The 17574-nt window shown below is 35.4% G+C and overlaps 1 protein-coding gene across 6 annotated transcripts in view; it reads left to right on the top strand.

Annotated features, from left to right (window-relative positions):
- The window catches only part of LOC120070992 (serine/threonine-protein kinase ATM), a 145571-nt gene that overhangs the window by 99651 nt on the left and 28346 nt on the right, over positions 1 to 17574 (top strand). For all 6 annotated transcript variants that reach the window (XR_005480101.1, XR_005480102.1, XR_005480103.1 and 3 more), the window contains exons 50-54: positions 889 to 1203; positions 10668 to 10783; positions 12428 to 12494; positions 12568 to 12642; positions 13318 to 13434. Coding sequence is in view for 3 of the 6 variants with exons in the window: in XM_039022968.1 (XP_038878896.1) it covers positions 889 to 1203; positions 10668 to 10783; positions 12428 to 12494; positions 12568 to 12642; positions 13318 to 13434 (690 nt within the window). In the remaining 3 variants the exon portion in view is untranslated. The remainder of the gene's footprint in view (positions 1 to 888; positions 1204 to 10667; positions 10784 to 12427; positions 12495 to 12567; positions 12643 to 13317; positions 13435 to 17574) is intronic.

The following is a 17574-nucleotide window of genomic DNA, read 5'->3' as shown; positions in this document are numbered from 1 at the left end:
TGACATGGTATCAGAGTAGGACGTCCTATGTTCAAATTCTTGTAATGTCATTTTCTGCTCAATTAATATTTATTTCCGCTAGTGGGTCTTCAACAAAATGTTAATTTAATTAAATTTACCATAATCCATTAGCTTAAGCTTGTGGGTAGGGGTGTGCATTTGTCGGTCGGTGTCGGTTTTGGGAGAAAACTGGCACCGAAAACTGATAAAAAAAGTGCATGAAATCCGACATTTTGTCGGTTTTGACTTTTTTTTTTTTCTTTTCCAAGCAAAACCAAAGTGAATGAAAATGAAAGATGAATTGATGAAGTGTTATTGTTAGGTTAATATAATTTGTAATTTTTTAAATTAAATAAATCATTTTTTTATGAAAAAATTTAAATCAATCATGTAGTGGAGTGTGGACTTAGAATTTAGACAACATAAAAAAAGAAAATAATAAATCAATACTAAGGCAATAGGTTTGGACTTGGCTTGATGGTATTGGGCTTACTGTTATACTTATTTCTTAGGGGTTTTTTTTAAAAAATAATATCTATATATATCGGTCGGTTGGTTAGTTTTCCATTTCTTTATATGAATACCAGAAACCGACCGACCAACCTCAATTCGGTTGGTTTGGTTTTCAGCGGCTTTTTGCTCACCCCTACTTGTGGGTCACGGTTATTTAACATAATATACTTCAAGTAACAACCTGTATCTACTAGTTGCAAGAGGTTTAACATACTGAAGGCTATTTCATTTACTCCTCAACTTAGTAAGCCATAGAAAAGTCAGCAGTCCAGTCCCAAATGAATGAACAAACGTAGATTCAAACAGAAACAAGTTATTATTTGGAAAAGTTTACTCATTTCTCTTTATTTGCATGTACATTGGTGACTGTTAAAGTTGACATCACAAATCATCACCTTTGAGCACGAGGGAAATTGGAGCAAGGCCCTTGAATATTATGACTTACGAGTACGATCGGATTCCATGATTCAAGAGGATGGTGTTGTTAGAAGCATTTCTATGGATAAGCAACCAAAACGTCAACAGTCAATGTCTACCTTGGAAGATGTGTCAGGACACTGGAAACCTTACAAGGGGGTTATGAGATCTCTGCAGAAAACTGGTTGTGCACACGTCCTGGATTTATATTGCCAAGGATTAACATTCCGGGATGACCATGTTCAGCATGATTTAGAGTTCATGGAACTGCAGGTTTTCCTTCCAACCTTCCAAGGGTGTTTTGTTGTGTTATAACCAAGGATTAAAATATTGATATTACTATCGTAATTTTAATTTTATGGATATATCGATGAATGTATCAATAACCATTGATATTTCTGTAACTAAGATGAAGGGAAAATATCAATTTACATCCCTAAACTTTGAGGTTATATTAATTTTTTTTAAAAGGAAACAACACTTCTCATTAATGAAATGAAAAGAAACTAACGCTCAAATTACAAGAAACTATGAAGTATCAAGAACTAGGGATTAGTAAATGCACCCGGCTATCTCAACTAGGTTGATGCACCCATAGCATCCTCATCCCAAAACAAAATATGACAAATATAATAAGAAACTATGTGTCTTAAAGACGTTATACATATAATGAATGAAAGCAATCCAATTAAGACAAATATCTTGAACAAAATATCCGAAAATTTCTTAGAGAGGGAGCACCAAGAAGAAGCTTTAATTCTTACAATCTCATAATGATCAATCCATTCAAGTGACTTGTCTTGAAAAATACGCTGATTTCTCTCAAACCAAATTTCTGACAGAACTACTTTAACTGCATTAATCCATAACTGAAGCAAATGAGCTTTTAAAGAAGGACCAATGACAATTTGACCAATGACAATTCAAGTGACTTTTCTTGAAAAATACGCTGACTTCTCTCAAACCAAATTTCTGACGGAACTACTTTAACTGCATTAATCCATAACTGAAGCGAATGAGCTTTTAAAGGGCCAATGACAATTTGAGCCACATTCTCCTTAAAAACATTGCTAAAAAGCCAATGAAGATTAAATTTTGCAAATAACTTCCTCCATATTTCCAAAAAGTATTGACAATCAAAGAAAATATGCCGACTGTTTCAGAGTTCTGCATACACGGGGCAGATTGAGGGGCAATAGATAATGGTTTGACAGCTTTCTTTTAAGAGATTGTGAATAATTGAGAGAACCATAAAGCATTACCCAAATTATGATATTTATTCTCCTTGGGCAGCTTGATTTCCATAAGTGTTTGTGCAACTTACTGTCCATCAGGGAAGATGAGTTCAAATGCCTGAATGATGACTTCACCGAAAATACACCTGAAGCATGTAAAGACCAAGATCTACAATCTTGCCTTTCAACTATCCTTTTCCCTTCTAATAAAAGTGGAAGATTTTAAAAATCATGCATTTCTTTCATCTTTTAATAATCTTTTAAAGTTAATTGACTACGATAAAGTAGTTGAATCCCAATGTTGAAAAACGGAACCATCAGGAGACTAAGCGATTTTGTACAATCTTGGAAACAAGAAACACAATGGAGAGGAACTCAACCAGCTGTTTTGCCAAAAAGAAATTCTAAAACCATTACCAAGGTTAAAGGATGCAAACGTTGCAACTTGTTGCCAAATCCAGGAAATAGTAATCCGAGGCTAAGGTTTCTCCCTTCTTTTCCAGCTGTGTGCCACCCAAAGGATTCAATTCCATGGATACTTTTTACTACCTTACACCAAAGAGCTTCTTTCTCATGCGTAAACCGCCTTCCCTATTTTGCAAACAATGCCACATCTCGGTTTTTTAGATCACCAAAACCAAGGCCTCCGTGTTTTTTTTCTTTGGAGACTCTCATTTGACAAGGTGAATGCTTCCGTCAGATCCTTCCCAAAAGAAATTTCTCATGATCTTCTCTATTTCTGACATGATTTTCGAAGGCATTGCAAAGGAAGACATATAATGAATTGGGATATTTGGGAGAACTGCCTTGTTCAAAGTAAGTTTACCACCCCTTGATAAATTAAAACGCCTCCATCTATCCAGCTTCTTATGGATTTTATCAATAATTGGCTGCCAAAAAGATACCTTTCTTGGATATCCTCTAAGAGGAAGACCAAGATAATGAAAAGGTAATGTTTCTGTTTTGCAATTCAAGCTGGAAGCAGTGTCCAACACTCTGTTTTCATCAATATTCACTCCACATAATGCAGATTTGTCTCAATTAACCTTTTGTCCCGAACATCATTGAAATAATTCAATGGCATTAATTAATGCCTTCAAACTTTCATCATCTTCTTTACAAAATATTAATGTATCGTCCGCATATTGGAGGATTAAAACATGAACCTTATCCTTAACAACTAAGAATCCTTCATATTCCCCTTTCTCATGTATTACATCAACAAGGATATTCAACAGTCTCTTTCCTCTTTAATATTATTTCATCTAACTCATTTGCTAAGTCAACTGTTGATCTCTTCCTTCCAGAATTCTCTTTCTTCTTTAAGACATTATTAGGTAACTCATCTATAGTTAATTCTTGGGACTTCTGCTTGACCGCTATAGCTAATGAGTCTTCAACTGTCTCTGCAACAATCGAGGATGCTACATTCTGAGACTTCCCAACTTCCGTTGCAAAGGACTCTTCCTTTTCCAATGACCGTTCAACTCCTCTGCAATAATGTCGTTCACAGCAGTACATTCTTCAACATTCTGAGACTTTCCATCTCACCTATCAAGAAATTTCAACTTTTTCATCAATTTCCATGGCAAACTCTATGAACTTCTCTTTTTCTAAATGCATTTCATCTTTCAGTGCTTTTAATATTCAGTCTTGGTCAATAGAATTTGAAGAATCAAACTCGAGCATATTTACAAGTTCGAACACTTCAAATCTTGAGTTTTTCAATCTTCTAATGCCTAAAAAATGATGGTAAAATCTCCCAGATTTAAATCTTTTATACTCATTGATGCTGGAATATAACCACAAACATTCTTTTCAACTTTGATCATAGCTGAAGAACAATCCAAACAATTAAAAGTTTGGGATGAAATGCTAATCAAACCTCCTAATTGTTGTCTAATTGCATAAAATACTGAGCTTTCCCAAAATGCTAAAGGTAATTTTTTTATACGTATCCAGCCTCCATAACTACAAATCAAGTTTGGTCTAGAAAATGCCTTGTTTGACCAAACATCCATCTTTAAATGAAGTTTGCCAAATCGTTGCCATCTACCAATATTCTTGAAAATTTTTTGATCAATATCGACTTTCAATAGTGCTTTGTCATCCATGAATGGATTGATTAAAACTCGAGTATGAAAGTGTTCCTCCAAAGCAGTCTTCACATCCAACCATCAATAGTGAGCATGCAATCTAGAAACCACAAACGAGGAATTCAAGCTCAAGTTCAAAACTTCTGATTCCTTCTTAACCCGATATGTTGAAGGACTACGATGGGTATGCTTAAAATTTTAACTACCTTGTTTAATGACTTCTGCATATGAGCTTTTCCACTCCAAAGCAAAATTTGATGCAGCAAAAATTCGCTTACCAACCTTAGCCTCATAATCAAACTTTTCCCCAGTAATTGGATGTTGAATATTATCTGAATGAACAGGGAAGGTCAGGGGTCTATTATGCTAAAAACCATTATTCTTTTCTCTTATTAATCTTAGGAGGAAAGGGTTTCTTAAATAGAAGAAAAATACCCACTTACAAACAAGGAAAGAACAAAATAATTACAAATAAGGAAAGAATAAAATACAGCAAATATAATACAATAAATACAATATAAAATTTCACAATAAGGAAATAATCAACACTCCCCCTCAAGCTGGTTTGAAGATATCATTCATAGCCAGCTTGTCAATCAACTTGTTGAATTGCCACTTTGGAAGACCTTTGGTTAACACATTTGCAATTTGCTCTGTTGTCGGGAGAAAGGGAATGCATATTATTCCTGCATCAATCTTTTCCTTTATGAAGTGTTTATCAACTTCAATATGTTTGGTCCTATCATGAAGGATTGGATTGTTGGCAATGGAAATTGCTGACTTGTTATCACAATAGATGCGTATAGGCATTGTCGGAGAGAAATTCAATTCTTCCAATAGTCTTCTTATCCATATGCACTCAAAAATACCATGGGCTAATGCCCTAAATTCTACTTCAGCACTACTTCTTGCAACCACACTTTGTTTTTTACTTCGCCAAGTAACCAGATTTCCTCCAACAAAAGAGCAATACCCCGAAGTAGATCTTCTATCAGTCGTGCTTCCTGCCCAATCAGCATCATTGTAAACCTCAATGTTTAGGTGGTCATGCTTCATGAATAATGTACCTTTTCCTGGAGTACTTTTCAAATATCTCAAAATCCTATAAACTACTTCAAAGTGAACTGACCCAGGAGCATGCATGAACTGACTTACTACATTAACTGTGAAAGCAATATTAGGACGTGTGTGAGAGAGGTATATGAGTCTCCCTACAAGCCTCTGGTACTTTTCCTTTTCTTTTACTTCTTTTTCAGTTGCAGCAACCAATTTTAAATTTTGCTCGATAGGAGTTTCTGCTATCTTGCAAGTAAACCTGTCTCATTCAGTAGGTTAAGAATATACTTTCTCTGGTTGATAAGAATGCCATTTTTTGATCTGGCAAACTCCATTCCTAGGAAATACTTTAAGGTTCCCAGGTCCTTGATTTGAAAATCATTAGTAAGGTTTTTCTTCAAGATATCCAGTCCTGTCTCATCATTACCTATAAGAATGATATCATCAACATACACTATCAAAACGACAAACTTACCACTTCCATATGTTTATAGAACATAGTATGATCAGCTTGACTTTGACTGAATCCATAGCTTGTGACTGCCTTTCCAAACGGTTCAAACCATGCTCTGGGAGATTGTTTAAGCCCATATAATGATTTCTTTAACTTGCACACTTTGTTAATCCCGAGATCCACCTTAAAACCAGGTGGCAAGTCCATGAAAATCTCTTCTTCAAGATCCCCATTGAGAAAGGCATTCTTCACCTCAAGTTGAAAAAGAAGCCAATCAAAATTAACTGTCACAGGCAACATGATTCTAATAGAATTAATTTTAGCTACTAGAGCAAATGTTTCTTGATAATCAATGCCATAGGTCTAAATGAACCCCTTGGCAACCAATCTGGCCTTGTACCTTTCAATACTACCATTAGCTTTACATTTTACAGTGAACACCCATTTGCATCCCATCGTCTTCTTATCTTTTGGTAGTTCGACTATGTCCCATGTGCAATTTTGTTTCAGTGCATTGAACTCTTCCATCACTGCTAATTTCCAATTCAAATTATTTAGGGCTTTCTGTATATTCTTTGGAACAAATAGGTTGGTTATTTTGGATGTGAAGGCTTTATGATAGTCGGATAACCTATGATAAGAATGATAGTTTTCAATGGGATATTTGGTGCATTTACGAGTACCTTTCCTATGGGCAATTGGAATATGAAGATCAGAGACATCGGGTAAGGATTAGAAGGAGATGAAGAACTAGGAGAAATAGGAGTAGAGTGTCTAATACCTGGATCTTCAGGATCATTCATCGGAGTATTTGATTGGTCCTGTGATAAGTCAATTGTCTGATCTCGGAATCTTTGAGTCAAGTTTCTTCTAGTATAAACCCGAAGTTCAGGATTTAGACTTGTAGAGTCATTTTGTAGTGTTTCTCCCCCTGAAGAAGAACTCTCCATACTTGGTATCGAAGGATTAGAGCTCATAATGGCAGGACCACTGATGTTTGGAAGAGATAAAGTATCCCAAAAATTATCTCCAAGGTTAGATATCTCCCCCTGAAGAAAATATGGACCCAAAAAAGGTTGATTTTCCAAAAAAAGACACACCCATACTCCCAAAATACTTGTGGTTCAAAGGATCAAAACATTTATAAGCTTTCTTATGAGAAACATAGCTACAAAAATGCATTTAGTGGCTCGAGGATCAAGCTTAGTTCGAGAAAGAGGAGAAGTGTGGACATAAGCAGTACACCTAAACAATTTAATTGGTAAATCTGAAGACAGTCGGTTATTAGGAAAAAACTCATTGAAGTGATTAAGAGGAGTTTTAAAATTCAAAACCTTAGATGGCATTCGATTGATCAGATATGCAATTGTAAGAACGACATCACCCCACAAAAATTTTGGAACATTCATAGAGAACATAAGGGCACGAGCAACTTCAAGTAAGTGTCTATTCTTTCGCTCAACAATGCCATTCTGCTGAGGCATGTCACGACACGTAGCTTGATGAAAAATGCCCTTTTTCTTACAAAAAATTGGTTAATTGTTCATTGAAATATTCAGTGCCGTTATCAGAGTGAAGAATTTGAATTTTAGTTTGAAATTGAGTCTTTATCATATTGTAAAACCGAACAAAATCCTCTTTTACCTCTTACTTTTTTGTTAACAAATAAAGCCAAGTTAAACGATTGTGGTCATCTATAAAGGTAACAAACCAACACTTACCACTATGAATTAAGACTTTAGACGGACCCCAAACATCAGTATGAATTAAGGAAAAAGGTGATGAAGCCTTGTACGGTTTAGGCAAATAGGTATCGATGATGTTTGGCAAAAATGCAACTTTCACATTGAAAAACTGAACAATCAATTCTTTTAAATAAATCGGGAAACAGATACTTTAAATAAAAGGAATTTGGATGCCCTAATCTACAATGCCAAAGCATGATAGTTTCTTTAACAGAAGGAGAACAAACACTACTCAAGCCCTGAACTTTTTTATGACTAGCAGAAACTTCATCAAAGTAATAGAGACCATCAATCATCCTAGCATGTTCAATCGTCCCCCCGATTCCTGATCCTAAAAGATACAACGAGTTTCACAAAAGATGACACGACAATTAGCATCCTTAGAGAGTTTACTAACATACAACAAATTACAGGCTAATTTTGAAACATGAAGGACAAAACGTAATATAAGTTTTGTAGTCAAAGGAATAGTTCCTTTTCCTGCAATAGAGGTGAAGCTGCCATCGACAATGTGAATTTTTTCATTGCAATACACAAGAGAATATGATTCAAATAAACAAGAGGAACCGGTCATATGATTAGAAGCTCCAGAGTCTATAATCTATGGAGATGAATTAAGGCAAGAGTGAGCTTGAGGACAAGTACCTGCTTGTGCCAAGGAAACACTAGGATTACCAGTTGATGAATTGGTTTGTAGCAGCTTTAGAATTTGATCAATTTGCTCTTTGTTAAACAGGTTGAAGTCAACAACATTATCCTTAGAGGCATGTTGCTTAGAACTTTTCCAATTCGTAGGTTTTCCATGAAGGTTCCAACAAGTTTCACGTGTATGTCAAGGTTTATTGCAATGCTCGCACCAGACACGAGGCTTTTCATGTGGCTTCTTGGATTGATTATAAGCCTTCATTGCAATATTTTCAGTCACCAACACAGAGCATTCAACTGAGTCAATAGGTTTTTTGCAAATCATAACATTCCTGCGGCTTTCTTCCCTGCGAACTTCAGAAAAAACATCATTAATAGTTTGAAGAGTAGTTTTTCCAAGTATTCTACCTCTAACTTCATCGAACTCAACATTGATGCCGGCAAGGAATTTGTAAATATGACCATCTTCAACAGTTTTCCTATAGTGCTTTTGGTCCTAGAGGTCAAGGTCTTGCCAAATCCTTTTTAATGAGTGAAAGTATTGTGTAACGGAGCTAGTTCCTTGTCGTATATCACCCAATTTTAAGTTCAACTCAAATACTTGTGACTGGTTGCCCAAATCAGAATTCTGAGTTACACTATCCCTAATTCCTTGACAGTAGAGTAACACATGTAGTTACAACCAATATCTTCGACTATGGAATTGACAAGCCAAGTCATAATCATGGAGTTTTCAGCGTCCCATCCGGCGAATGAAGGGTCATCTGGATTAGGATTGGTTTTTTCTCCTGTGATGTAACCAATCTTCCCTTGTCCACGAATATACATTCGAAAACTTTGGGACCAACGAAGAAAATTATCCCCATTGAGTCGAATGGTAGTTATTTGGACAGTGGTACTGATTGAATGTCCATGATTGTCGTAAACTCGAATGATGGGTACCTTAGTGTCCGACATATCGTTGAAAGAAAGGAAACCTAGAATACAAGATCAGTAGATCTGAAAAAAAAAAAACACAAAGGCTTAAACGAACCAACAACTAGGAAAATTATAGCTGACGGACAGCGGCAACCGTCAGCAGAAGATTGGTCTTTTACTAGGGTTTCAAAAAGAAAAAAATAGGGTTTTTTTCTTTTTTTTTTTGGATTTTTAGGGTTTCAAAAATTTTGTTACTCTGATGCTATGCTAAAAACGATTAATCTTTTCTCCTATTAATCTTAGGAGAAAAGAGTTTCTTAAATAGAAGAAATACCCAATTACAAATAAGGAAAGAATAAAATAATTCAAATAAGGAAAGAATAAAATATAGCAAATATAATACAATAAGTACAATATAAAATTTCACAATAAAGGAAATAATCAACATATTAATATAAAAGCTAACCATTTATTTGAACTCTTGCCAACATGACTTGCCATCTCAATAAGGAATGTGAATATTCTTCCTCCTTCCAGTTGAAAGTCAGACCGCACACTCCACAAACCAACGTTCATTGTCACGAAATTTTGAAAGAAAAATTACACTTTGATCAACTTTTTCCTTAAGTAAAAAGGACTCAAAAGTTTGACCACTCGATAACCTTTTCATGCTGGTATCGAGCCACTATGCCATAGTCACTGAGAAGAATACTTTCTGGCCCCTTTTCATATCTTCCACTAAGAAACCATTGCCATCTTGCCACGTACAAAAGAAATGATAAAAAATAATACAACTTTTCACCTCCATAGAAAAAAGAATGGATGTAAGGAAGGAAGATGGGGAATAATCGGAGCTTGTATGAAGGTGGGATGGGAAGAAAAAGGTCGGAGGGAAGGTTTGGGGAGAGGAGAGAGCATTTGGGAATGAGGTTTTATTTATTTTAAACTTGAACTAAAATTGTATCAATTTAAATCTTGAAATTTCGTAAGTGTATCAATTTACATCCTTCATTACGTTATGTTTGGATAAACATCGTGTGAAACTTATAATTTATTAATTAGACCCTAAACATTCATAAGCAAATCAATTAAGACTCTCAATTAAGATTTCCTTTGAAAATTGTCCATGCATCAATTATAATTGTCTACTTTATTAATTCGATATATGAAGAAGTCCATAATGTGTAAGAATTGAGTGCATGGACAATTTACAAATATAATCTTAATAAATATTTTTTAATCGATTCATTTATAACACTTTAGAAGTTTAATTGAAAGAATTCGGTGCTTAAATTGATACATCTACAAAAAGTTTGGGGTTTAAATTGATATAGTTATTAGTTTAGGTTTAAACTATGCTATAGATCTTACTATTTGTTAACTTATGCCTTAAATATTTGCTTTAGTTATATTGTATTTATTGTGATAGGATTTTTTCCTTTTAAGTTTTAGGTCTTCCTTCTTTTTATGAATATATCAACCGATATTATAATCCTTGGTTATATTATCAGCTTGTTTCATTGTTTACTATGTGTCCATAGTTGTATAATTTAATCAAGCTGAATATTGTGTGATCGTATGGGTACAGTATGAAGCTGCCTGGCGTGCAGGAAACTGGGATTTCTCCTTGCTTTATGCAGGACCTGATTCTGGTTCATCAAGTTGTCAAAACAAGAATATTCATTTCAACGAAAACCTGCATAGGTATTTGATGCAAAAACCAAAGTTGCTAAACCAGCAACCCATTTTTCAATCTCTTATCATTAGGCTTTGTTATCATTTGAGATCCCATGACACCAAGCTACATCGAATGGTTGACTGAACACTGCAAATCTAACTACTATCTACTTTGAATTTTGGAATTTCTCATTTAAAAGCCAAATCTAACCACTATTTACTTCGAATTTGAGTGGCTATCAGCCAAACGGAGGAGAGTCCATGAAATAACATCCTAGAATTAGTCCCTCCTTGTACTTGTAATTTAACTCAGGCCTTTACATGTATACATATATCGATCTTGTCCCACAAAAAAGTACAATTAAGACATACATAATCTGTTGGCTTAGGACTGGATGATATTGTCTGTGGGGGCTAGATAATACAGGACTCAATTTCCTGCTCTGTCAAGTCTCTTTTTGTTTTAGTGTGCACCGAACTAGAAGACTTCCCTGCCATCCAACTTCCGTCTTTGTTTTATGTATTAGAGTGGATCAATAAATGTTTTTGAAAGCAATGTGGCACTTCCACTAATTGGAATCTTCCTAACTTAAGTTATCCAATCATTGATTCATTGGAACATTTTGTTTCAGTATCTGAAATTTCATGCCATAGGGGGGGATGCACGGCCCCATAACAAGGCTGCCATGGTCCCATGACGTAGGAAGCTTAGTGTTTATCTTGTTAGTTTAATTCAGTTAGACTTCTTGTAACCAGTTGCCCAGGTTATCACAACGGCTACCTTAGTTTTTAACAAATTGTAACTGGCTGCCCAGGTTACCTAGAACCAGCTGCTTCAGTCTTATATAAATTGGCTTTTAGCCATCATCTTTGATTCATTATTAATAATATCATCTTGAGTTTCTTGGAGCTACTCCTTTATCCCACTTTGTTTCGGAAGTATTTTGCTTTTTCCTAATTTTTCATTTGTCTTCCTTTCTACTCGTATCAATTTTTCTTGCCACTTGGTTTTTCATGTTCTTTTCCCACAATGTAGCATTTCATAATACAAGCCCTTGCACTGTCTCTCACATCAATCTGTACATTATAGCATTATGCCATAGATTGGAAATGATTCAAATAGATTTTGCACTCTCTCTAAGATTGCTATGGTAAATATATATATTAAAAAAAATTGCATGAATAATTAAATATTTGTAAAGTAGTTTTCTTGTTGTGGGGGGTGGGCCCTCTTCCCCTGGCCAGTAGGTTGTCTTCCCTTTCTTTCGTGTGATTAACCCATTTCTCATGAGTAAATGTTATAATTTTTTTAAAAAAAAATTAATTTCTTGTTTCCTTTTCAAAATTTAAAGTATCGTTTCCTTTTCAAAAGTGTAATGAAGTTCTTCCTTTGTACAATCTAAACTAAGTTATACAAACCCAAATTTCTCCAACGTGTACAAACTCAACTTTAATGAAATCATTCCTTTCTACAATTCAAACACAAGTTATATAAATCCAAATTTCACTATGCACTTCCCCACACAACCCAAACATTGTCTAATGAACCCAAATACTTAATATATCCAAACAAAGATTTATTAGAAGTGTGGTAAATTTTACCTAATAGTAATACTATTATTTTGTATTTTACAATGATGACGTTTCTGGGTTCTGCATGCTGAATATTAGTTGTTTGCGGGCATTGGAAGAAGGAGACTTTGATGAATTTTATATAAGGTTCAAAGATTCAAAGCGGGTAATATTTGTCTCTTCTATCTGCATTGACTGAGATCAGAATTGTTTGTGTACTGACTCATAGTTTATTGTAGGAGTTAGTGTGGTCCATAACTCATGCAAGTGAAGAAAGCACCGAATATATATATTCAACTATAATTAAGCTTCAGGTGCGTAACTTATATCTTGCTTTATGAGATAAATGACCCATGGAGGATGAGGATGCACCATCTCGTCAATTCCCAGGACTGTGAGAACAAAGATTTTCTTGGATTGAGTGTTTCATCCTCACCAGATATTAGATTTGAAGTTTGAACTGTTCTCCATCATGCTTTATAGCACATTGAACGGATTTCTGCGTTTTCAATTTGTTCTTTTTTTTTGGGCTAAATGACATTTACAAATTTGGTCCTTGTGGTTTGGGCTGATTTTGTTTAGGCACCAATCAACCCAACTGATGGGTTTTTTTTTTAGTTCTATCAATGTTTTAATACTCCTCTCACTTGTAGAAGTTAAATGAAAATCAATATTAATTTGGGAAGAAATGAGGTTTCAATTTGTTTTTGGCTGATTTTGAATTTAGTCCAATGGTTTGAAATGTTCTAATTTGGTCTTATGGGTTAAGGTTGATTTTTAATTTAGCTTCTATAGTATTAAAATTTTAAATTTGGTTCTTATGATTTGGGATTAATTGCAATTTGATCTCTATGGTTCCAAAAGTTTTTATTTGATTCCTATAGCTTGATCGAATCTTACAAAGTATTCTTGTAGTTTATTTGAATATGTGACTAATTTTCTAATTACATGATTACCGAGTTTGTATTTTCTTCTGTCTGCCTATGCAGATCTTTTATCATCTGGGCTTGGCTTGGGGATTACGTTGGATGGATTCTGAAGATTCAATTTTTCTTCATGGGAATCCGAAAGTGTTCTCAGATCATGTGATTCCCACAATGGACCAGGTAATCCTCAATCCGATGTGCATGTGATCTCATTTTTAGTCCTGTTAACACTTTTGGACCTTTTGGTCCTTGTCATCAACTCTTTGGAGTGTAGTGATGAGTGGACATTCCTTTTTTATAATATATGTTATTATGTCCAGTTGTTCTTTATTGTAGTTGTGCATACCTTAGTTTAGGGTTATCTTATACCCCTATATATCTGTGACTTTCTCATCTAAAAGACATTGAGTATTTTCCCAATACTATGTACATTTTTATTATTTTCATTTTTCACGTTGATGTGGTGCGGCTTAAATTTATTAAATTATGAGTATGATGTGATATTGCTTTTTTTAAAAAAAATATATATATATATATATCTTTAGTTTATTTTAAATAAAAAAATAATAAAAACTTGAATAACAAAAACATTAAAATACAAAATTAAAAACATAAAAATCTGTTAAAAATTAAAAAAACAAAAACAAAAAACAAAACAAAACAAAACTCTTACCTTCTCCATCCTTCACCTCCATTATCTCCTTTTATCCTAAACCTTAAATACTATTTATAATATTCTGGCAATTCTCCGCCTTCAAATCATAGATTAATAGTAAATTCTTACCCAGTGCTCGTTATTGAAACGGGGAGAAGGAGACAAGATTTTAACGTGGAAAATCCTAGACCAAGGAGAAAAAATCACGAAAGAGATATTTTATTAATTTTGTTACAATTTACAAGATCCCCAGACTCAGATATAAATAACTACAGAAACCCTAAAACTGTAGACACCTTAGAAAAGACAAAAATACCCTTAGGGCTAAAACAACATTTTTCAACACTCCCCCTCAAGTTGGAGCATAGATATCAATAAGATCCAACTTGCTAACATAGGTGTCGAATTTCTGTCTTGGTAGCCCTTTGGTGAGAACATCGGCGATCTGTTGACTTGATGAAATATAGGGAAAATATAGATACTGCCACTGTCCAGCTTCTCTTTGATAAAGTGCCTGTCAATTTCCACATGTTTGATTCTGTCGTGTTGAACAGGATTGTTAGCGATATTGATAGCAGCCTTATTATCATAGTACGGTTTCATAGAGCCATGACTTTCCTGATGAAGATCAGTCAGAACCTTCTTAAACCATATTTCTTCAAAAATTCCCAGGCACATAGCTTTGTACTCTGCTTCAGCACCACTTCTAGCAACAGTGCCTTGTTTCTTACTTCGCCAGGTAACTAGATTTCCCCACACAAAGGTATAGTACCCCGATGTGGACTTCCTATCTGTAATAGAACCTGCCCAGTCTGAGTCGTGTATGCTTCAATGCACCTCTTGTCATGCTTTCTGAACACCAATCCTTTTCCAAGAGTAGACTTCAAATATCTCAAAATCCGAGTAACAGCCTCCATGTATCTCTCACACGAAGCCTGCATAAATTGACTAACCATGCTGACTGCAGAAGATATATCAGGTCTGGTGTGTGAGGGGTAAATCAATTTCCCCATGAGACGTTGATACCGCTCCTTGTTAACAGGGACATCTTCACCAAAATCTCCCAACTTGCTATTGACTTCGACCGACGTATCTGCAAGTTTACACCTAGTCATTTCTGTTTCTTTCAACGTCAAGAGTATACTTCCGTTGAGAAACAGAGATTCCTTCTTTTGACCTTGCTACCTCCATTCCAAGAAAGTATCTCAGACTGCCAAGGTCTTTGATTTCAAATTCATTTGGCATCCTCTGTTTTAACCTGACAATCTCAGTTGTATCATCACCGGATAAAATGATGTCATCAACATAGACAATCAGAATAGCTACCTTCCCTGATGTCGATCTCTTAGTAAACAGGGTATGATCAGAATGCCCTTGAACAAACCCCTGGGATTTAACGAAAGTCATGAACCTATCGAACCAAGCTCTCTTAGAGATTATCAAACCCCTGGGATTTAACGAAAGTTGTGAACCTATCTTAGAGATTTCTTTAGTTTGCAAACTCAATTATCAAACCTTGCTTCAAAACCTAGAGGCGGGCTCATATAGACCTCTTCTTTTAATTCACCATTCAGAAATGCATTCTTTACATCTAGTTGATGTAAAGGCCAGTCTTTGTTTATAGCAACTAAGAGAAGAACTCGAATCGTGTTAAGTTTTGCCACCGGAGAGAAGGTTTGTGAGTAATCTACTCCATATGTCTGGGTAAACCCTTTTGCAACCAGCCTGGCCTTGTATCTGTCAATAGTCTTATCAGATTTGTACTTCATCGTGAACACCCACTTGCATCCGACGGTTTTGTGTATTTTAGGGAGCACAGCCAGATCCCAAGTTTTATTCGTTTCAAGCGCTCGCATTTCTTTCATAACTGCAGCTCTCCACTCAGGAACTTCCATAACCTTATGCACACTGCTCGGTATCATCACATTATCCAGGTTGGTAGTAAAGGCCTTAAATCCCGAAGATAAATTACGGTAGGACAAAAAACTCTGCATAGAGTGACTAGTACATGATTTAGTTCCTTTGCATAGAGCAATCGGCAGATCAAGAGTAGCATCATACTCACCAGGTTTGTCTACCTGTTTATCAGTGCACGGTTGAGAGTAAGAATCACACTCATCCTTCTGTTGCAAGCTTTCAGTTTCCTGTGTATCTCCTGATAGCTTATTTTCATTGCCAATCTCGACATTGTCAGAGTTCATCACATTGATTGCATCACCCTCAACCACATTACCCTCAACACACTCATTATCGGATGGAACAAAGGTACCTTGAGCTCGTTCCGGTTCTAACTCTTGGACAACTTCCAGAGGAGCAACCAGGGGAACTATTTCCTTTCTAAGATTCTTCCTGTAGTAATCCAGAACACCTGTTTCGTAGGAAGGACAGAGTCATTTGCTTCAGGGATAGGTTAAGGATGAAGGTCTAAGGGAACATAATAGGTGGTTGTGTTAGTCTCTTCACTAGCGGTCTCCCTTGAAGAGGATTAACGGGAAAAAAGTGTTTATCCTCGAGAAAAGTGGCGTCCATAGTGACAAAGTACTTCTGGAGGAAGGTTGAAAAACACTTGTAGCCCCATTGGTGGAGTGGATACCCAACAAACACACACTTTTGAGCACGAGGAGCGGACTTATTCTGGTGAGGACCATGATTATGAACAAAGACAGTACAGGCAAACACCCTAAGGGGGATATTAGGGAAAAGACGAGTGGACGAGAACGACTCTTTAAAACACTCAATAGGTGTTTGGAATTTTAGCACACGGGAGGGCATTCAATTGATGAGATGAGCTGCAGTAAGCACAGCATCTCCCCATAGGTACGACGGTAAGGACGCAGGAATCATGAAAGATCGTGCCACCTCAATAAGGTGGCGATTTTTCCGTTCAGCTATCCTATTGTCACTTCGAAGGATATTTTATTAATTTTGTTACACTTTACAAAACTCCCAAACTCAGATATAAATAGCTACAGAAACCCTAAAACTGTAGACACCTTGAAAAAGACAAAAATGCCCTTAGGGCTAAAACAACTTTTTTCAACACCCGCAATGTTTATCTATTAGGGTTTTCACATAAATCCGTTCTCTTGCTATTTTCTTCATAATAAAGTGAGGCTCCTATGATAATGGTTACTTAGTATATTTTTTTAAATTAATTACACGTAAAATCATGTGTTTTCATCGCTTTTATTGATAAGAAATAAGAAAGGGGATTTTGTGAGGAAAACTTCTATTTCATTTAAGAAAGAAAACACACGTTTTCTGAAATTAATTACACGTAAAATCATTTGTTTTCATCAGTTACATTTCATATAATTCTTTTTAAATTCTTTTTTCCTTACCATTTGAAAGTTCCAAAGGTTCACTATGATGGTACAGTTACTCTTATTATTCTTTTGTCTCATCTCTACCTCGTGAAATTTTCACTGATCACAATAAGAGTGACTGGGGCCTCCAATTCAATTGCAAAGGTTGACAGTTTATTTTATGTGAAGAAAGTAAATGAATAATGAAGAAATATATTACTTCTTCCTTTCCTTTTAAGGAGACAAATTGTATATGTACCGAAGGGTAGTACCTGCTCCTTGTGCATCAACTGGACTATTACCTCAATTTTCTTTAGTTGCTCAACTAATAGTGTCATCTGACTATTTGAAGCTCCTTCA

The sequence above is a fragment of the Benincasa hispida genome, chromosome 2, assembly GCF_009727055.1.
Source record: "Benincasa hispida cultivar B227 chromosome 2, ASM972705v1, whole genome shotgun sequence".
Taxonomy (NCBI): domain Eukaryota; kingdom Viridiplantae; phylum Streptophyta; class Magnoliopsida; order Cucurbitales; family Cucurbitaceae; genus Benincasa; species Benincasa hispida.
This window is presented reverse-complemented; position numbering and strand designations above follow the sequence as displayed.